At 39.7% G+C, this 21908-nt stretch overlaps 1 protein-coding gene and 1 pseudogene across 2 annotated transcripts in view; one reads left to right on the forward strand and one right to left on the reverse strand.

Annotated features, from left to right (window-relative positions):
- TBC1D12 (TBC1 domain family member 12) overlaps positions 1-21908 on the forward strand; it is a 150765-nt gene that overhangs the window by 77315 nt on the left and 51542 nt on the right. The window contains exon 3 of the mRNA XM_025396932.1: positions 3234-3349. Coding sequence (XP_025252717.1) covers positions 3234-3349 — 116 coding nt within the window. The remainder of the gene's footprint in view (positions 1-3233; positions 3350-21908) is intronic.
- LOC112631574 lies at positions 19747-20299 on the reverse strand (annotated as a pseudogene). The gene has a single exon (XR_003121152.1). The product of XR_003121152.1 is annotated as a 40S ribosomal protein S11-like (transcript).

Here is a 21908-nt window from a genome sequence, read left to right on the forward strand (position 1 = left end):
CATTCTTTTAAATTTTCATCAGCCAGGCACAGTGGCCCATACCCGTAATCCTGACACTTTGGGAGACAGGGCGGGAGGATTGCTTGAGCCCAGGAGTTCAAGAACAGCCTTGGCAACCTAAGGAGATCCCATCTCTACAAAAAAAAAAAAAAATTTTAATGTCATACATAGCTACTTTACTGCCTGTTAATATAGCAAGATAATAGATTGTTAAAAGGCAGGCTCTGGAGCCAAACTGCCTGCTAGTAATGACCTTCAGCAAGTGAGTATACATCTTTGTGCCTCAGTTTTTCTTCACTGGGAGGGGACTGACAGTGCATGGTTACATAGTGTCAGTCAATGTTAATTGTTATTAATATATTGGTTTAAAAGTTTGATTTTGCTGTCTATGTGCATAGCCTTTGTTTGCATGGAAAAATGTTTTATTGGATAATATTCATGGTATTCTGTTAGGTAGTGAAACCGGGTTACCTTGTAGGAAAATGAAACACCATTTAAATTATAACAAATTTATTATTTTTCTATAATTTTTAGTAAGAAAAACAGCAGAAAAGGAATTTATTACATTGGAGTTTGTAATGAAGAAAAGAAACATTGAGCATGATTAGATATATATTCTAGATATTAGGAAAGAAAATTGGAAAAGAGAAAAAGAAATGAGTGACATTATTGCTTTTTTTTTTTTTTTTTTTTTTTGGAGACGGAGTCTCGCTCTGTAGCCCAGGCTGGAGTGCAGTGGCCGGATCTCAGCTCACTGCAAGCTCCGCCTCCCGGGTTTACGCCATTCTCCTGCCTCAGCCTCCCGAGTAGCTGGGACTACAGGCGCCCGCCACCTCGCCCGGCTAGTTTTTTTGTATTTTTTAGTAGAGACGGGGTTTCACCGTGTTAGCCAGGATGGTCTCGATCTCCTGACCTCGTGATCCGCCTGTCTCGGCCTCCCAAAGTGCTGGGATTACAGGCTTGAGCCACCACGCCCGGCCAATTGCTTTTGATTATGAATGGCTGTATGGTTCTTTGAGATGACAGTTAATAAACATAAGTGCACACAATCCTAAATAATTTGATGGAGGAGAAGTTTCTAAAAACCCAATGTGGTGATGCAAGGGAACTCTCAGATAAGCAGAGCATAGATATAGTAGATGGAAGGGAAGATGCAGAACTAAAGATGAATATGAAACTTTATAACAGTGGCTGAAACCACAAGGTAAGCTGAAGTTTGTAAGACAACGTAAGTTGTTTTTTGAAAGTAATATCTCAATTAAGGTTAAGCTTCAAAAAGATCATCAAGGCCGGGCGTGGTGGCTTATGCCTGTAATCCTAGCACTTTGGGAGGCTGAGGTGGGTGGATCACAAGGTCAGGAGTTCGAAACCAACATGGAGAAACCCTGTCTCTACTAAAAATACAAAAAAAAAAAAAAAAAAAAAAATTAACCAGGCTTGGTGGCACATGCCTGTAATCCCAGCTACTCGGGAGGCTGAGGTGTGATAGTCACTTGAACCCGGGGGGTGGAGGTTGCAGTGAGCCGAGATCATGCCACTGCACTCCAGCCTGGGCAACAAGAGTGAAACTCCATCTCAAAAAAAAAAAAAGAAAAGACAAGATTATCAAAATTTTAAGAGGTATGGAACTATCAGGTCTCATTTTACAATTGCCTGATTGAGTAAGGATTTCGAAATAGGATTTGAGTTGGAAAGGATGTAACAATAGTATTAAAAGAATTATAGGAAATTGTAGTTAAGCAACTAAGAAGTGAAATATCTGACCACTTTAAGTGCATTTTATTTTCTTCATATAAATCAGGGTCTTACCTTGCCACCAGTGGACTTGCATAGTTCATGAAATCATTCAGTAATATTTGAGAATGTAATGAAAAATATAACTAGTTCCTGGAGATGATCAGATGCTAGCTTGATTTTTTAGAAAGGAAAAAATGTGGGTACTGAAACTTGCAAGCTGGTAAATTTGGTATTGATCTTTGGCAAATTTCTATAAATAAATTTCAGAAGTTTGGGAACATTTGTGGAAGAATACTTGAATGGAGACATTTAAGTGTGTTTACCATATATTATATTAAATTAATTTAGGATTATCAGGTTGGATGAATTAGAAGAATACTATAGAAAGTTTCTTTAGTGAAATATTTGACAGTCTGTGGCTACATTTTTGAATAAGATGTGTTAGCAAAGTGTTGTTTAAATTTAGAGTAAGTAGATCTATTTGTGGGCCAGGCGCGGTGGCTCAAGCCTGTAATCCCAGCACTTTGGGAGGCCGAGACGGGAAGATCACAAGGTCAGGAGATCAAGACCGTCCTGGCTAACACAGTGAAACCCCATCTCTACTAAAAAATACAAAAAAAAAAAACTAGCTGGGCGAGGTGGCGGGTGCCTGTAGTCCCAGCTACTCGGGAGGCTGAGGCAGGAGAATGGCGTAAACCCGGGAGGCGGAGCTTGCGGTGAGCTGAGATCCAGCCACTGCACTCCAGCCTGGGCGACAGAGCAAGACTTCATCTCAAAAAAAATAATAATAATAAAAATAAATAAATAAATAAATTTAGAGTAAGATCTATTTGTAATAGTAGATTGAAATCCAAAACTATCATTTCATTAGAGGTTGAATGTCACCCTTGAGAGGGATCTTCAGAACAATACAGTGGCATTGTCTATATCTTGTCTCATTTTAATCACTTGTCTCGTTTTAATCACTGATCTAACTGAAGGTTTAGTAAGTAGGCTTATCTACTTATAGATTATTCAAAGATGGTCTTGGATAGCTGATATCATAGAAGGCAATCAAGAATGTCTCCCTAAAACTTTACCTAATTAATCTAGTGTATTTCTGTCTTTCCTTCTCTTACATTTTGATACTTTGTATGTAATATATATTTATAGTTTAGGTTGCTTCAGGAAAAAAAAAACAAAACTTTTTTTATGTTTTGTTTTTAGTAGTGGTGAAGTGTTGTCCCTTGCCCAGGCTGGTCTTGAACTCGTGAGCTCAAGTAATCCTGCCACCTTGGCCTCCCAAATGTTGGAATTACAGGCATGAGCCACTCTCCCAACTCCCCTCCACCTCCCAAAAAAATTTTTTATTTTTTGTCTGTTTGATATTTTTACCAAATTATTTTTTGAATTGTATGTATCTCTCATTATAGCATAATACTCTTAATGATACAGATTTAATAATACAAACTATGTTGGAGCAGTTTCTGCATAAGGTATGTTTTAATTTACTCTAGGAATATGAAGCACGAACGGGGAGGACTTGTAAACCACCACCTCAGTCTTCAAGACGCAAGAATTTTGAATTTGAGCCACTTTCTACCACTGCCCTGATTCTTGAGGATCGCCCATCGTAAGTATTTTAGTGATAATTAGTAAAATTGTTTATATTTTAAAGTTAAATTTAATTTTGTTCACTATTTTAAAAGATAGCGAGAAAGATACTGAGATAGATACACAAAGGATTTAATTTTTACAAAATTTAATCCCTGTTGTCTATCCTAAAACTATGTGGGGAGAATATATTTTTCTTGGATTTTCTGTTTGTTTAGAGACAGGGTCTTGCTATGTTGTCCATGCTGTTCTCAAACTCAAGTGATCCTCCTGCCTGAGTCTCCCCTTCCAGCATTATAGGCACGCACTGCTGGCCTTAATAGAGAGTATATTGTTGTTGTCTAAGACTTAACGCATATTTTCTAGAGGTCTCTGTGAGTTAGTATATGAAACATAATAAAGTATTGGCTCTTCATGTCTGTTTCTATTTCAATTCTCTGCTCCTCCATTTTAACATGATAGGGCAATTATTTTTCCTTTCTTGACATTTAATATGTATTTAAGATGTGCTTGTCTTTGCCTTTTGTACTATGTAACTACTTAGGTAAGCAAAAGTTTTATTAAGGAAGTAAGCATATACTCCAAGAGAGGAGTGGGCTGACCCAGCTGGGAGCCTACTATTATTATTAAGAATACATTTATTGGGCCGGGTGTGGTGGCTCATGCCTGTAATCCCAGCACTCTGGGAGGCCGAGGTGGGTGGATCACAAGGTCAGGAGTTTGAGATCAGCCTGACCAGCCTTGTGAAACCCCGTCTCTACTAAAAATACAAAAAAGTAGCCAGGCATGGTGGCGCACGCCTGTGGTCCCAGCTGCTCGGGAGGCTGAGGCAGGATAATTGCCTGAACCCAGCAGGCAGATGTTTCAGTGAGCCGAGATCGTGCCACTGCGCTCCGGCCTGGACGACAGAGTGAGACTCCATCTCAAAAACAAAACAAAACAAAGAATACATTTGTTATTTATTTATTTATGTTTGTTTTATTTTATTTATTTTTAATTTTTTATTTTTGAGACAGTTTTGCTCAGTCACCCAGGCTGGAGTGCAATGGTGCGATCTCAGCTCGCTGCAACTTCTGCCTCCTGGGTTCAAACCATTCCCTTGGCACAGCCTCCTGAGTAGCTCGAATTACAAGCTGGCACCAACATGCCTGGCTAATTTTTTCTTTTTGTATTTTTAGTAGAGACAGGGTTTCGCCATGTTGGCCAGGCTGGTCTTGAATTCTTGACCTCAAGTGATCCACCCACCTCAGCCTCCCAAAGTGCTGGGATTACAGGCATTAGCCACCATGCCTAGCCTAAGAATACATTCTTAATGCTCAGCAAAACATCTTAAATTGTTCTTTTCCCATATCTGCCCTTCTCTGTATTTTCTACAGTGCTGCTGTACATCAGAATATTGTCTGATTTATTATTAAACAAAACACATCCTAAAGCAAGACCACTTGGTTCTTAGCTCGTTTTCTCCTCCTTGGGTTTTCTGGATCTATTCTTTTTCTTTTTTTTTTTTTTTTTTTCTTTTTTTTTTTTTTTGAGAGGGAGTCTCGCACTGTCGCCCAGGCTGGAGTGCAGTGGCCGGATCTCAGCTCACTGCAAGCTCCGCCTCCCAGGTTTACGCCATTCTCCTGCCTCAGCCTCCCTATAGCTGGGACTACAGGCGCCCCCCACCTCGCCCGGCTATTTTTTTTGTATTTTTTTTTAGTAGAGACGGGGTTTCACTGTGTTAGCCAGGATGGTCTCGATCTCCTGACCTCGTGATCCGCCCGTCTCGGCCTCCCAAAGTGCTGGGATTACAGGCTTGAGCCACCGCGCCCGGCCTATTCTTTTTCTTTTACTAGAATTCTCTCTCTGTCCCTCTCTTTCTTTTTAATTTAATTTAATTTAATTTGTAGAGGCGGAGTCTTGCTCTGACATCGAGGCTGGAGTGCAGTGGCACAATCATAGCTTACTGTAGCCTCAAACTCCTGGCCTCAGACAATCCTGCCACTTCAGCCTCCCTAGTAGCTAGGACTACGTGAGCACACCACCGCACCTGGCTAAAGAATTCTCTCTCTCTCTCTCTCTCTTTTTTTTTAAATGTAAAAGTTCCTAGCTTTTCTTGCCATTTTCCTGATCTGGACCTTTTTCTACCCATTATCCTGATGAACATAATAAAAGAGTCTGGAGCCAAATAGAAGAGTATAGAATATTTTTTGGACTTTGCAAGAGAAAGCCGGACCTGTTAAGTATATTATTGTTTTATTCTGGTTACATTCCCTCATACTAAAGAATTGTGATCCCAATACTCCTCTTTTAGGATTTGATGAATATGTTTATATTCGTCTTTTCATTGCTTAAAAAAAGCATTTTAGAAACTTAGAGAACATGTGAAATTTTATTTCAGACTTGCTGCCAGGGATTAAAATGAACCAGGCCAATTCAAAGATTCCTTTCTTGGTGGAGACATTTATAGGAAAACAAGAATGGTTAGATAAACAAAAAAAGAATAACTTGTTAAAGATCTTTAGACTTTGCAACTGTCAGATGAGTACGTAGATAAGTTCCCAGAAGAGTTTGCTTAAGCTTGTTAAAATTTATCCAAAATGGATTATGCTTTTTACCAGGTATGTTAATTTCTTCCCAGAAAGCATTTATGAAAGTATCTCTTGGCCGGGTGCGGTGGTTCACGCTTGTAATCCCAGCACTTTGGGAGGCCGAGGCAGGCAGATCACGAGGCCGGGAGATCGAGACCATCCTGGCTAACATGGTGAAACCCTGTCTCTACTAAAAATACAAAAAATTAGCTGGGCATGGTGGCGGGCGCCTGTAGTCCCAGCTACTCGGGAGGCTAAGGCAGGAGAATGGCGTGAACCTGGGAGGCGGAGCTTGCAGTGAGCCAAGGTAGTGCCACTACACTCTAGCCTGGGCAACAAAGCAAGACTCTGTCTAAAAAAAAAAAGAAAATATCACTCAAAAAGTTCTGTTCTAGACAGTGTTGGGGACAAATCTTTCTTTACACCATACTGTATTTTATATGATATCTGTCTCTTTAGGTTCTGCCTCCATGCCTTTGCTCATGTTATTCCCCTGTCTTGGAAGGCTTTTGTCTTATTTCTACTTCTTACTTACTCAGTCCTTAAAGATTAGGCTTTATCTTTTCTATCAAGTCTTTGGTGATTTCTTCAGCCTTCCGTTGTATCTACTTTTCTTGTACCTTTCTTGTAACACACACAGAGTTCCTTGAAATAATGTTCAATGAAACTGGCTTGAAATAATATGGTAGACATACTAACATTATGAAAAGAACTGAGTGTACAAAAAGATATAAACAGCTGAAAAGTACTTTTATTTTCACTCAAACTATCTGTAGTTATATTATTATAATAAATGTTATAGCTTTTATTCTGTTTCTGTGTGTTTGCTTATCTGTAATATAGAGACTGAATTTGGTCTCTAGTGTTCCACTCAACACTGAGATGCTGTGGTTAACTAAGAATTTTGTTCACCTTTTTAAATTTGAAGGGGCATTTTTGGTGTGGGGAAGTTATTTATATGACTTATGTAACTAAAACAAACCAACAAAGTGTTTTCATGGTGTTGGAGTGTGAGGGTGTGTAATCACTTACTTATTCTTCTACTTCAACCAATTGAAAAATAGATAATGGAGAACAGAAGAGAATGAAACCTTCAATTTTATTGCTTATAAAACCAGATGAGGGGAAGAAAACTCTACATGGGAATACCTAGGTACAACCTGAGTACTAAAGATAAAGAACTTTGTACTTTATCTTCCTCGTAATACTCTTCTAGCAGACTTGGGCCAGCTAACATCTGTCTAGTTATAGCCCAAGAAGCTAGAACAGAGATCTGAGTAATCTTAGATTTCTTCTGTTTATGGATGCAGGCAGGTTCAAGAGGCCTGTTCTGCTTTTGTGTCTTATCTACTGGTAATGCCATTACTTCAACAAAGAGATGACATCTGGAAGAAGATAGAAATTATTCTACAGCAGGGCTCCCCAAACCCCAGGCCAAAGACTGATTCTGGTTAGGAACTGGGCTGCACAGCAGGAGGTGAGCAGTGAGTGAGTGAGTGAATGAGTGAGTGAGTGAGTGAGCAAGCAAGCGAAGCTTCATCAGTATTTACAGCTGCTCCCCATTGCTTGTGTTACTGCTTGAGCTCCATCTCCTGTCAGGTCAGCGGCAGCCTTAGATTCTCATAGGAGCATGAACCCTATTGTGAACTGTGTGTGAGAGAGATCTAGGTTGTGTGGTCCTTATGAAAATCTAATGCCTGATGATCTGTCACCTTTTCCCATCACCCCCAGATGGGACTGCCTAGTTGCAGGAAAGGAAGCTCAGGGCTCCCACTGATTCTACATTATGATGAGTTGTATAATTATTACATATTGCAATGTAATAATAATAGAAACAAAGTGCACAATAAATGTAATGCACCTGAATCATCCTAAAATCATCCTCCCATCTCAGCCCATGGGAAAATTGTCTTCCATGAAACTGGTCTCTGGTACTATAAAGGTTGGGGACCAGGGGTCTAGACCATCTACAAATTTCACCTTATTAAATAGATGACTAGATCTCCTAAACTGTGCCCAGCAAATCGTTTGCCATGACTTGTAGAAAAGAAACAACAGAGGAGCTAGGCGTGGTGGCTCCCATCCATAATCCCAGCACTTTGGGAGGCTGAAGCAGGAGGATCACTTGAGGCCAGGAATTCAAGACCAGCCTATGCAAAATAGTGATACTCTGTCTCTACCAAAAATAAGCCAGGGTGTGGTCATACATACCTGTAGTCCTAGCCTACTTGGGAGGATTTCCTGAGCCCAGGAGTTTGAGGTTACAGTGAGCTGTGATTGCGCCACTGTGCTCCAGCCTGGGTGACAGAGTGAGACCCTGTCTCAAAAAAAATGAAATGACAGAGATTGCAGTTGCAAAAGGGATTAAGCTTCACACCAGGAGCATTTCATCTTATGTGAAGAGAAGGATCAGGCCTATTTGGTGGAAGCTAGCAGGTGGTTAGAAATCTTTTTTTTTTTTTTTTTTTTTTTGAGACGGAGTCTTGCTCTGTCACCCAGGCTGGAGTGCAGTGGCCGGATCTCGGCTCACTGCAAGCTCCGCCTCCCGGGTTCACGCCATTCTCCTGCCTCAGCCTCCCGAGTAGCTGGGACTACAGGCACCCGCCACCTCGCCCGGCTAGTTTTTTGTAATTTTTAGTAGAGACGGGGTTTCACCGTGTTAGCCAGGATGGTCTCGATCTCCTGACCTCGTGATCCGCCCGTCTCGGCCTCCCAAAGTGCTGGGATTACAGGCTTGAGCCACCGCGCCCGGCCACACTAGAAATCTTAAAGGCGGGATTTGTAGTTGAACTGGAAATGTAGGCTGGACGTGGTGGCTCACGCCTGTAATCCCAGCACTTTGGGAGGCCGAGGCGGGGGCAGATCATGAGTTCAAAAGATCGAGACTATCCTGGCCAACATGGTGAAACCCCATCTCTACTAAAATGCAAAAATTAGCTGGGCATGGTGGCGTGCACCTGTAGTCCCAGCTATTCAGGAGGCTGAGGTAGGAGAATCGCTTGAACCCGAGAGGTGGATGTTGCAGTGAGCAGAGATTGTGCCACTGCACTCCAGCCTGGTGACAGAGCGAGACTCTGTCTCAAAAAAAAACAAAAAACAAAAAACTGGAAATGTGATTTAAATTAAGCTGTTTCTCGAATGGTAAAATGAAAGTTTCTAAAGGTAAATGAGGTATAGCTATCAATTAAACAATTTTCTGTATCTTAAGGGCTCTGAGTCCAGTCAGAAAAACAAATCAATGTAGTAATTTCAAATAGAGGAACTTTAATAGAGGAATTCATTGCAAGGTTGTTAAAAGGACTATAAAAGCAAAAGAAGGGAATATAGGTTCAAAAGATTAATAATTCCAGAAAGGTATATACTGCTCTGGGATGTAGAAGCAAAAGAAAAAAAGTAATATTACCCAGAGTCCAGTATCACTGTTTACCCGAAAACTAGATTTATATTTAGCTACTATTTTTTCATGTGATCTTATTTTCTTTACAGTAAATAAAGTTTTTTTTCAAGTATTAACATAATGAAAAGGGATATTGTAATTATTTTGCATGGAACTATATGGAATCCATCATTGCTTTTATCTTCACATCCTTTGTAATTCTAGGAAGCACTTTATCTGAAATTTAGGAACAGTTAAATCCATTATTCTTTTACAGAAATACAGAGAGGCAAGCAGAATAGCTTGTAAAAGGAAATAAGAGAGACTTAAGGCTAGGATTTTGGAGTTAATAGTTGGTCTTATGACTTAGGTAGAAAGCAGCTTTGGACAGAATCGATTTGCAAGATTTAAGGCAGTTAGTATGTGCAGGCAATACTAGGAATTATAAGATTCAATGGATCTGGATGTGAGGACTAAACTCCATGGATTTGAAATGTGGTTGGAGTTTGTGATGGCTTTTGACCTTTAGAGCATCATCATTGATTAACTGGTATATGATTAAGTAGTTACATTCAACTACACATAAGAGGCTCCCCAAATAGTAGCCTAAATACACAAGAATTTAAGTGTGTAAGTAGCTCAAATTAAGTAGTTCCACGCTAGTATGGTGGCTCCATGTATCAAAGACAAGGGGTGATATCTTTCACCATATTCAGAAGAAACTTTATTTTCATGCTGACCTTATGCTAACCACAGAATGGGCTTGGGGACCCACTGGACCCACAGTAAGACAGACTTGAGCTAAAACTCCACTAATCGCCTGACCTCTGCATACCTCTACTTTGACTCTGGACTATGGTAACATTTTGGGTCTCTTGCAATTAGTGTCAGATCAGAGCCGATATCCAGTAGTCCCTGAACCATCTGATTGTTTTCTTTTACCTAATGAATAGTTACCCAGTAAAAGGCCCCTTTGGGGAAGGCTGGGAGAAAGATTAATGGTGTAAAATTTTGGTAGTGTATTGGAGTCCTCTCAAGGGGACCCATCATCTTCTGCATTCAAAGGATTCTGGGTCTGTAAACTGGCTCAAGTCTGGGGAGTGACTGAGGGGCTGTTAGTCTTCATGATTCAGGATGGACTTTTATTCTCTTGACCTAGCACTTTTCTGCTTATATAGATCAACTAAGAATGTAGTAGGTTTCTTTTTTTCACTTCTAGCAACATTGTATCAACTAGCCAACAGGATAGGTTTGTGCAAGTCATACTACTCTGATTGCTACTTTGACTCTGCTGTTCATTATGGTAATTACGCTCACCTTGCTTTGGTGGTTGAGTGCTGCCACTTGGTCCCTGTCACCCCAGGATTCAGTTATTCCCATTGCATTTAGGTTTCCCAGTTCAGTGACTGCAGTTCGCCCTGGAAGGTCTGGCTTACAAAAAAGTAATCACAGAGTTCTTCAAGAATGCTGGGGCTCCCATCACAATTTTATTTCTCACAATTGCAGTGAAAAATATGTCATCTGTGGCTGTAATCCTCGCACTTTGGGAGGCCGAGGCGGGCGGATCATGAGGTCAGGAGATCGAGACCATCCTGTCTAACACAGTGAAACCCTGTCTCTACTAAAAATACAAACAATTAGCCGGACATGGTGGCGGGCGCCTGTAGTCCCAGCTACTCGGGAGGCTGAGGCAGGAGAATGATGTGAACCTGGGAGGCAGAGCTTGCAGTGAGCTGAGATCGTGCCACTGCGCTCCAGCCTGGGCCACGGAGCAAGACTCTGTCTCAAAAAAAAAGAGAAAAATATGTCATCTCTGGGGTACAATGGCTCATGAGTGTAATCCTAGCACTTTGGGAGGCCAAGATGGGAGGATCACTTGAGCCCAGGAATTTGAGACCAGTCTGGGCAACATAGGGAGCTGCTGTCTCCATGAAAATTTTTTAAAATTAAAAATAAATTTTAAAAAGAGACAAGTGTGTTTTCTGGACCCTTCGTGTATAGATGAGCGGGTTTTAAATGACAAACCTGTTCTGACATTCCCATCCCCCTGAGCCTTTGATTTCCTTCCTCTGCGTTAAACCAAAGCAAGTCTGACGTTTCCCCCTCACTTCAGTGTGGGCCACCTTTTGGTCCATGTTTTAGCCAATCAACCAACCAAACTATTAGAGCCCCTTTCTAATTCTCTGGGCTGTAGCATTAAGTACAGCATCTCTGCTTAGTGAGCCCATATAAATGTATCCTGATCCAGCTTTATCTTATATCAGTCCTTGTTCTTTCCACCATTATCTTATACTCTTAATGTCCATTCCCATACTTGTTCCTCAGATTTCTATGTGTATAAATTTAAAAACTCAAATAGTTCTTTTGGAGTATATTATGCCTCCTCATGGGTCTCACTTTGTAACTCACTTTTAGGAGCCTGCTGAGTCTTGAGTTTAGTTATAGGCCTAGAAGCAAAAGGGTAGTAAGGCTAGGTCCTGAGGAGAATCATCATTGTCTTGCAGGGCAACTGCGTCAGGGAAGGCAATTACCATTTCCTTAGGCAATGCAGGATTGATCACCTTCAGATGGTGTGGAGAGGCCTCTTCTACTGGCAAAGAAAATTCAGCAGAGTTTAGAAGCTCAGTGTCCCCAACTTCATCGAGGTCTTCCCATGTATACCTATTTCAACTTTCAGGATCCCATTATTTCCCAAACATTTCCCTCACTTTAACAGTAGACACCTTGCGAGGCTGGGAGTTCAAATTTGTTGTAGTTCAGCCAGTCATAGAATGAGATTCTTTGTTTGATTTTCAGCAGTTGCAACCTGCTACTATAGGATATGAGGGTCCTCAAGGTAGAAGCTTTTAGTCATTTATGTGGTGCTTAAGGTGGGAATTCAAATCTCTGAGTTCATCCTTTTCTTTTTCCACTTTGTCTAATGACATTAGGAGCAACCAGCCAATCTTATTAAATTTTTTAGTTTTCCAAATATGTTCAAAAGTAACATGTACATCGTCACTCAGCTTTTTGCTTCTTATTAGTGGTTGATTAGGAGTATCCAGTGGGGATATTTTGCTAATCTCTGTTGCTAGGTTACATACCATGGACTACCAGTGCGCTCTTTACTACTGCAAATTTCCATGTGGTATCATTTTTCTTCTGCCTGAAGAAGATTCTTTTAACATTTCTTATTGTATTAATATTAGTCCATTGGCAGTGAATTTTTTTTCTTTTGAGTGCTTTTAAGAATTTTTCTATCTCTGATATTCCTCAATTTGATTATGATATGCTTTCTTTTTTTTTTTTTTTCATATTCCTTCTCTTTCGGGTTTGTTAGGCCTAATGTATCTTTGCATTTGCATTTATAGTTATAGTTTTCTATAAACTTTAGGAAAAGTTTAGCCTTTGTTTCTTCTTCTGCCTTTTTGTTTTGCCCCCACCCACCTTTCTTCTGAGATGCCTAAATATATGTTGCTTGATAGTGTCCATGTCCCATAGCTCATTTAGATGCTCTCACTCTCTCCTTCCCTTCCTTTTTTTTTTTTTTTGGTCTTTTTCTCTGTGTATTTCATTTTCTGTAGTTTGCTATTGTATTTTCAAGTTCACTGAATTGTTTTCTTCTGCAGTGTATACTCTGCTGTCAGTCCCATTGCTCTATCTTGTGTGTTTTTCATTTTAGAAATTGTATTTTTCATTTATTACATTTTTATTTGGGTCTTGTTTCCCTTCTCTTTATGTTCATACTCACTTCTGCCTATATAAAAAACAATGTATATAAACTTACGTTGCCCAGAACCAGTAGAAGAATCAACGATCTGTGGCAGCTATAGCCTTACAAAATGTATTTCTTTAGTAATAAGAGTTGAGGCTGGGCGCAGTGGCTCATGCCTGTAATCCTCACACTTTGGGAGGCTGATGTGGGTGAATCGCTTGAGTCCAGGAGTTCAAGACCAGTTTGGGCAACACAGCAAAACCTTGTCTCTACTATATATATATATATATATATATAATTAGCCAGGTGTGGTGGCACACAACTGTATTCCCAGCTACTTGGGAGGCTGAGGTGGGAGGATTGCTTGAGTCTGAGAGGCAGAGGTTGTAGTGAGCCATGATTACGCCACTGCACTCCAGTCTGGGCAGCAGAGCCAGACCCTGTCTCAAAAAAAAAAAAAAAAAAAAAAAAAAAGACTTGAAAGCCAAAATTGCTTCTTCATCCACAGGCTGCAGAATGAATGTTGTGTTGGCAGGCATGAAAACAACATTCATCTTTTTGTACATCTCCATCAGAGCTCTTTTTTTTTTTTTTTGAGACAGAGTCTCGCTTAGTCGCCCAGGCTGGAGTGCAGTGGCGCGATCTCGGCTCACTGCAAGCTCCGCCTCCCGGGTTCACGCCATTCTCCTGCCTCAGCCTCCCAAGTAGCTGGGACTACAGGCGCCCACCCCTCGCCCGGCTAATTTTTTCATTTTTTTTAGTAGAGACGGGGTTTCACCGTGTTAGCCAGGATGGTCTCGATCTCCTGACCTTGTGATCCGCCCGCCTCGGCCTCCCAAAGTGCTGGGATTACAGGCGTGAGCCACCGCGCCCGGCCCCATCAGAGCTCTTTAGTAACTAGGTGCATCGTTAATAAGCAGTATTGCTTTGAAAGGAATCTTTTTTTTTTTTTTCCTGAGCAGTGGGACTCATCAATAGTCTTAAAATATTCATTTAACCGTGCTGTAAACAGATGTCCTGTCATCCAGGCTTTATTGAGCACAGGTAGAGTAGATTTAGAATTATTCTTAAGGGCCCTAGGATTTTCAGAATGGTCCATGAGCATTGGCTTCAACTTAAAGTCACCAGTTACATTAGCCCCTAAGAAGAGAGTCAGCCTGTCCTTTGAAGCAGGCATTGATTTCTCTCTTGCTTTGAAAGTCCTCGATGGCATCTTTTTGCAGTAGAAGGCTGTTTTGTCTACATTGAAAATCTGTTTAGAGTAGCCACCTTCATCAGTGATCTTAGTGTATCTTCTGGATAACTTGCTACAGCTTTTCCGTCAGCACTTGCTGCTTCATCTTGTACTTCTATGTGTGTAAACAGTTTTTTTCTTAGACTTCATTAACTGATCTCTGCTAGATTCCAGCTTTTCTTCTGTAACTTCTTCACCTCTCTCACCTTTCATAGAATTGAAGAGAGTTAGGGCCTTGCTTTGGCTTACGCACATGTTGTGACTGGTTTGGTCTTTTATCTACACCATTCACACTTTCTCAGCAATAAGGCTGTTTTGCTTTCTTATCATTTGTGTGTTCATTGATTAGCACTTTTAATTTCCTTCAAGAATTTTTCCATTACATTCTCCACTTGCCTAACTGGCTGAAGAGGCCAAGCTTTTGGCCTATCTTGGCTTTTTTTAAAATTTCATTTTTATTTTTTGTGGGTACATAGTAGATACATATATTTATGGGATAAATGAGATACTTTGGTACAGGTGTGCAAGTGCATAATAATCACATCATTGTAAATGGGGTACCCATCCGCTTGAGCATTTATTCTTTGTGTAATAAGCAATGCAATTATAATCTTTTAGTTATTTTTATTTTCTCGTTTTTCTTTTTGTTTTCCAAATTTTATGTTAGGTTCCAGGGTACATGTGAAGGTTTATTACATAGGTAAACTCATGTCATGGGGGTTTGTTGTACAGATTATTTTATCACCAAGGAATTAAGCCCAGTATCCAATAGTTACCTTTTCTACTCCTCTCCCTCCTCTCACCCTTCCACCCTTAAGTAGACCCCAGTATCTGTTGTTTCCTTCTTTGTGTTCAGAAGTTCTCATCATTTAGCTCTCACTTATAAGTGAGAACATGCGGTATTTGGTTTTCTGTTCCTGCATTAGTTTGTGGAAGATAATAGCCTCTGGCTCCATCAATGGTTCCCATTTTCGTTCCCGCAAAAGACATGATCTTGTTCTTTTTTATGGCTACAGGATTATTTTTAAATGTACAATTACATTATTTTTGACTATAGTCACCCTGATGTACTGTCAAATACTAGGTCTTATTCATTCTTACTGTATTTTTTTTTTTGAGATGGAGTTTCGCTCTTGTTGCCCACCCAGGCTGGGGTGTAATGTAGCGATCTCGGCTCACTGCAACCTTTGCCTCCCAGGTTCAAGCAATTCTGCTGCCTCAGCCTCCCGAGTAGCTGGGATTATAGGCATGCACCACCATGTTCAGCTGATTTTGTATTTTTAGTACAGATAGGGTTTCTCCATGTTGGTCATGCTGGTTGTGAACTCCCAACCTCAGGTGATCTGCCTGCCTCAGCCTCCCAAAGTGCTGGGATTACAGGCATGAGTCACAGTGCCTGGCCCATTCTTTCTATTTTTAAAAATCTATTAACCATCCTCACTTTCTCCCTGCCCCACTACTATCCTTCCCAGCCTTAGGTAACCATGTTTCTACTCTCTATCTCTGTGATTTCAATGTTTTAATTTTTAGCTCTACAAATAAGTGAGAAAATGTGATATTTTTCTGTGCCTGGCTATTTACTTAACATCATGATTTCCATTTCTATCCATATTGTTGCAAATGACAGGATCTCATTCCTTTTTGTGGATGAATAATACTCCATTGTCTATGTGAACCACATATTCTTTTTTTTTTTTTTTTTTTTTGAGTCAGAGTCTCACTCTGACTTCCAGGCTGGAGTATAGTGTACAGTGGCACAATCTCAGCTCACTGCAGCCTCCACCTCCTGTGAACCACATTTTCTTTACCCACTCATCTGTTGATGGACACAGGTTGCTTCCAAATCTTGGCTACTGTGAATAGTGCTGCAATAAACATGGGAGTGCAGTGCAGATATTTCTTTGATATTCTGATTGCCTTTCTTTTGGGTATATACCTAGCAGTGGGATTGCTGGATCATGCAGTAGCTCCATTTTTAGTTTTCTGAGGAACCTCCAAACTGTTCTCCATAGTGGTTGTACTAATTTCCATTATCGCCAACAGTGTACAACGGTTCCCTTTTCCCCATGTCTTCTTCAGCATTTGATATTGCCTGTTTGATAAAAGTCATTTTAACTGGGTTGAGATGATATTTCATTGTAGTTTTGATTTGCATTTCTCTGATCAGTGATGTTGGGCACCTTCGAATATGGCTGTTTGCCATTTGTATGTCTTCTTTTGAGAAATGTCTATTCAAATCTTTTACCCATTTTTTAAATTGGATTTTTAGATTTATCCCTGTGGATATATAAGCTTGAGCTCCTTATGTATTCTAGTTGTTATATTAATCCCTTGTCAGACAGGTAGTTTGCACATATTTTCTCCCATTCTGTTTATTGGTTTTGTTTTTGTTTGTCTTGCTTTGCAAAACGTTTTTAACTTGATGTGATCTCATTTGTTCATTTATGCTGTGGCTGCCTGTGCTTGTGAGGTATTAATCAAGAAATCTTTGCCCAGTCCAGTGTCCTGGAGAGTTTCCCCAATGTTTTCTTCTGGTAGTTTCATAGTTTGAGATCTTAGAGTTAAGTCTTTAATCTATTTGATTTGATTTTTATACATGGTGAGAGATAGGGGTCTAGTTTTAGTCTTCTGCACATGATAATCCAATTTTCCTAGTATCATTTATTGAAGAGACTTTTTTCTCAAATGTATGTTCTTGGCACCTTTGTCAAAAATGACAGATTATCAGTAGATGTCTGGATTTGTTTCTGGGTTCTCTGTTCTGTCCATTGGTTTATGTTTCTGTTTTTATGCCAGTACCATGCTGTTTTGGTTACTGTAGCTCTGTAAGTATAATTTGAAGTCAGATAATGGGATTTATTCAGTTTTGTTCTTTTTTTTTTGAGATGGAGTTTCCCTCTTGTAGGCTGTAGTGCAATGGCGTGATCTCCGGCTCACTGCAACCTCCGCCTCCTAGGTTCAAGCGATTCTCCTGCCTCAGCCTCCCAAGCAGCTGGGATTACAGGCCACCACACCTAGCTAATTTTGTATCTTTAGGAGAGACCAGGTTTCTCCATGTTGGTCAGGATGGTCTCGAACTCCCAACCTCAGGTGATCTGCCTGCCTTGGCCTCCCAAAGTGCTGGGATTACAGGCGTGAGCCACTCTGTACCTGGCCAGTTTTGTTCTTTTTGCTCAAAATAGCTTTGGCTATTTTCAGTCTTTTTTGGTTGCATACAAATTTTAGGATTGTTTTTTCTATTTCTGTGAAGAATGTCATTGGTGTTTTGATAGAGTTTGCATTGAATCTGTAGATTGCTTAGGGTAGTATGGACATTTTAACAATGTTGATTCTTCTAATCCATGAACATGGAATATTTTTCCATTTCTTGGTGTCCTCTTCAATTTCTTTTATCAGTGTTTTACAGTTGTTATTGTTTTAAGTAAAAGAAGACCTTTTACTTATTTGGTTAATTCCTAGGTATTTAATTTTATTTGTGGCTATTATAAATGGGATTACTTTCTTATTTTTCAGATTGTTCAGTGTTGGCATATCGAAATATTACTGATTTTTGTCTCGATTTTTTATCCTGCAACTTTACTGAATTTGTTTATAATTTTTAATAGTTTTTTGGTAGAGTCTTTGGATTTCCAAATATAAGATTATCTCATCTGCAAACAAGGATAATTTGATTTCTTCCTTGACAATTTGGATACCCTTTATTTCCTTCTCTTGTCTGATTGCTCTAGGTAGGACTTGCAGTACTATGTTAAATAATGGTGGTGAAAATCTGCAGCCTTGTTTTGTTCCAGATTTTAGAAGAAAGGCTTTCAGTTTTTTCCTATTAAATATGATACTGTGGGTCTGTTGTATATGGCTTTTATTATTTTGAGGTATGTTCCTTCTGTCCCCAGTTTTTCGAGGGCTTTTATCATGAAGGGATGTTGAATTTTATCAAATGTTTTTTCAGCATCAGTTGAAATTATATGGTTTTTGTCTTTCTTTCTATTGATATGATGTATCACATTGATTGATTTGCATATATTGAAATGTACTTACATTCCAGGGATAAGTCTCACTTGGTCATGATGAATTATCTTTTCAATGTATTGTTGAATTCAGTTTGCTAGTATTTTGTTGAGGATTTTTGCATCCATATTTGTCAGGAATATTGGCCCGTAGTTCTCCTTTTTTTTTTTTTTTTGGTGTGTCTTTGTCTTGTTTGGGTATCAAGGTAATACTGGCCTCATAGAATGAGTTCATAAGAATTCCCTCCTCTATTTTTCAGAGTAATTTGAGTAGCATTGTTGTCAGTTCAATTTTTCTTTAAATGTTTGGTAGAATTCAGCAGTGAAGTCATCAGGTCTTGGGCATTTCTTTACTGGGAGACTTTTAATTACAACTCCATAATTAAAATGTTTTGTTCCATTGTAACTTGATATTGGTCTGTTCAGGTTTTGTATTTCTTCATGATTCAATCTTGGTAGGTTGTATGTGTCTAGGAATTTATCCGTTTTCTCTGGATTTTCCAATTTATTGGCACAGAGTTGCTCATAGTAACCACAAACAATCCTTTGAATTTGTGTGGTATCAGTTATAATGTCTCCTTTTTCATCTCTGATTTTACTTATTTGAGTCTTCTTTTTTTGTTAGTCTGGCTAAAGGTTTCAATTTTAAACAAAATTTTAAAGTTTGTAATTAGTTTTCTAATTACTTAAAAACTAAAAAAAAAACTAAAAAAAAATTCTTAGTTTTTGAAAAGTTCTTTTCAAAAAACCAACTTTTTGTGATGTTCTTTTGTATTGTTTTCTTTGTTTCAATCTCATTTACTTGTGCTCTTTTTCTTTCTTCTTCTTCTTTTTTGTTGTTGTTGTTGTTGAGACATGGTCTCACTTTGTCACCCAGGCTAGAGTACATTGGCATGAACATGACTCACTGAAGCCTTGACCTCCCAGGCTCAGGCCATCTTCGCACCTCAGCCTCCTGAGTAGCTGGGACTACAGGCATGTGCCACCATGCTCTGCTAATTTTCCGGTTTCTTTTCTTTTACTAATTTTGGATTTGGTTTGCTCTAGCTTTTCTAGTTCCTTAAGATGCATTGTTGGGCCGGGCGCGGTGGCTCAAGCCTGTAATCCCAGCACTTTGGGAGGCCGAGACGGGCGGATCACGAGGTCAGGAGATCGAGACCATCCTGGCAAACACGGTGAAACCCCGTCTCTATTAAATACAAAAAAACTAGACGGGCGAGGTGGTGGGTGCCTGTGGTCCCAGCTACTTGGGAGGCTGAGGCCGGAGAATGGCGTGAACCCGGGAGGCGGAGCTTGCAGTGAGCTGAGATCCGGCCACTGCACTCCAGCCTGGGTGACAGAGCGAGACTCCGTCTCAAAAAAAAAAAAAAAAAAAAAAAAAAGATGCATTGTTAGGTTGTTTATTTGAAGTTTTTCTTCTTTTTTGATGTAGGCACTTATAGCTATAAATTTCCCTTTCAGTGTTGCTTTTGCTGTATCTCATAGGTTTTGCTATGTTTTATTTCCATTAACATTTGTTTCAAAAAAAATTTTTTTTTTTTTTTTTTGGAATGAGAAAATAACTTTATTTCATTGTGGGGAGGGGGCCGATGTCCAGCCTCAGAACTTCTGGAACGGCTTTTTGGTGCCAGCAGCCTTGGTGACCTTTAGCACGTTGAAGCGCACTGTCTTGCTCAGGGGCCGACACTCACCCCTGTGACGATGTCACCGATCTGGACGTCCCTGAAGCAGGGGGACAGGTGCACAGACATGTTCTTGTGGCGCTTCTCGAAGCGGTTGTACTTGCGGATGTAGTGGAGGTAGTCTCGGCGGATGACAGTGGTCCTCTGCATCTTCATCTTGGTCACCACACCAGAGAGGATCCGCCCTCGAATGGAGACATTACCAGTGAAGGGGCATTTCTTGTCAATGTAAGTGCCCTCAATAGCCTCTTGGGTGTCTTGAAGCCCAGACCGAGGTTCTTGTAGTATCGCAGGAGCTTCTCCTTGCCAGTTTCTCCCAGCAGGACCCTCTTCTTGTTTTGAAAGATGGTCGGCTGCTTTTGGTAGGCACGCTCAGTCTGAATGTCCGCCATCTTCCCAGCCGCCTGAAATAGGACTGTTTCAAAATATTTTTAAATTTTCTTCTTAATTCCTTCAATGACCCACTGGTCATTCAGGAGGATATTGTTTGATTTCCATGTGTTTGTATAGCTTACAAAATTCCTCTTGTTACTGATTTCTAATTTTATTCCATTGTGATTGGAGAAGATGCTTGATATTATCTCATTTTTTTGAATGTTTTAAGACTTGGTTTGTCTTTAACTAAGGAAGTAACATATGGTCTATCCTTGAAAATGATCCATGTCCTGAGGAGAAGAATGCATATTCAGCCATTGGATGAAGTATCTTGTTAATATCTATTAGGTCTGTTTGTTCTATAGAGCAAATTAAGTTCAATGTTTCTTTGTTGATTTTCCATCTAGAAGATATGTCCAGTGCTGAGAGTGGTGTGTTGAAGTCTCTTGACTATTATCGTATTGAGGTGCATCTCTCTCTTTAGCTATAATAATATTTGGTTTATATACATGGGTGCTCCAGTGTTGGGTGCATATAGATTTACAATTGTTATATCCTCTTGCTGAATTGACCCCTTTATCATTATATAATGACCTTCTTTGTCTCTTTTTATAGTTTTTGTCTTGAAGTCTATTTTGTCTGACGTAAGTATAGCTACTCTTTCTCCTTTTTGGTGTCCATTGTCATGGAATATCTTTTACTCTCCCTTTCTTTTCAGTCTATATATGTCTTTATAGGTGAAGTGTATTTCTTGGAGGCATCATATCATTGGGTCTTTTTTTATTTTTTAAATCTATTCAGTTACTCTATCTCTTTTGATTGGAAAGTTTAGTCCATTTACGTTCAATGTTATTGGTAAGTAAGAACTTACTCTTGCCATTTTGTTATTTGTTTTCTGGTTGTTATGTGGTCTTCTCATCCTTCTTTCCTTCCTTCCAGTCTTTCTTTTAGTGAAAGTGATTTTTTTTTTTCTGGTGGTATGATTTAATTTCTTGCTTTTTATTTTGTGTTATTTGTCGAATTTTTTTTATTTGAGGTTACCATGTGGCTTGCAAATACTATCTTATAACCCATTATTTTGAACTGATGACAACTTAACATTGATTTCTTAAGCAAACAAACAAACTAGCAAAAAGAAAACTAATACAAACTTTGCACTTCAACCTCATCCTCCTGCTTTGTTTCACTTTTTTTTTTTTTAACTTTTGTTGTTTCTTTTTTAACTGCTGTTGTTTCTTTTTTTTTTTTTTTTTAGACAAGGTCTTGCTCTGTTGCCCCGGCTGGAGTACAGTGGTGCAGTCATCGCTCACTGTAGCCTCTCGGGACACCCATCTAGTTGATCCACCCATCTCAGACTCCCAAGTAGCTAGGACTACAGGTGCATGCCACCACACCCGGCTGTTTTTTTTTTTTTTTTAAGTAAAGATGAAGTCTTGCTATGTTGCCCAGGCTGATCTCGAACTCCTGGGCATGAGCAATTCTGCCATGGCCTCCCAAAGTGCTGGGATTATAGGCGGGAACCACCATAATGGCTAACTTGTTGTTTGTCTTTATGTCTTATTTTATTGCCTATGTCTTGAAAAGCTGTTGTAGGTATTAGTTTTTTATTGGGTCATTGTTTAATATTTCTACTTAATAGT

The sequence above is a fragment of the Theropithecus gelada genome, chromosome 9, assembly GCF_003255815.1.
Source record: "Theropithecus gelada isolate Dixy chromosome 9, Tgel_1.0, whole genome shotgun sequence".
In the NCBI taxonomy this organism is placed as follows: Eukaryota; Metazoa; Chordata; class Mammalia; order Primates; family Cercopithecidae; genus Theropithecus; species Theropithecus gelada.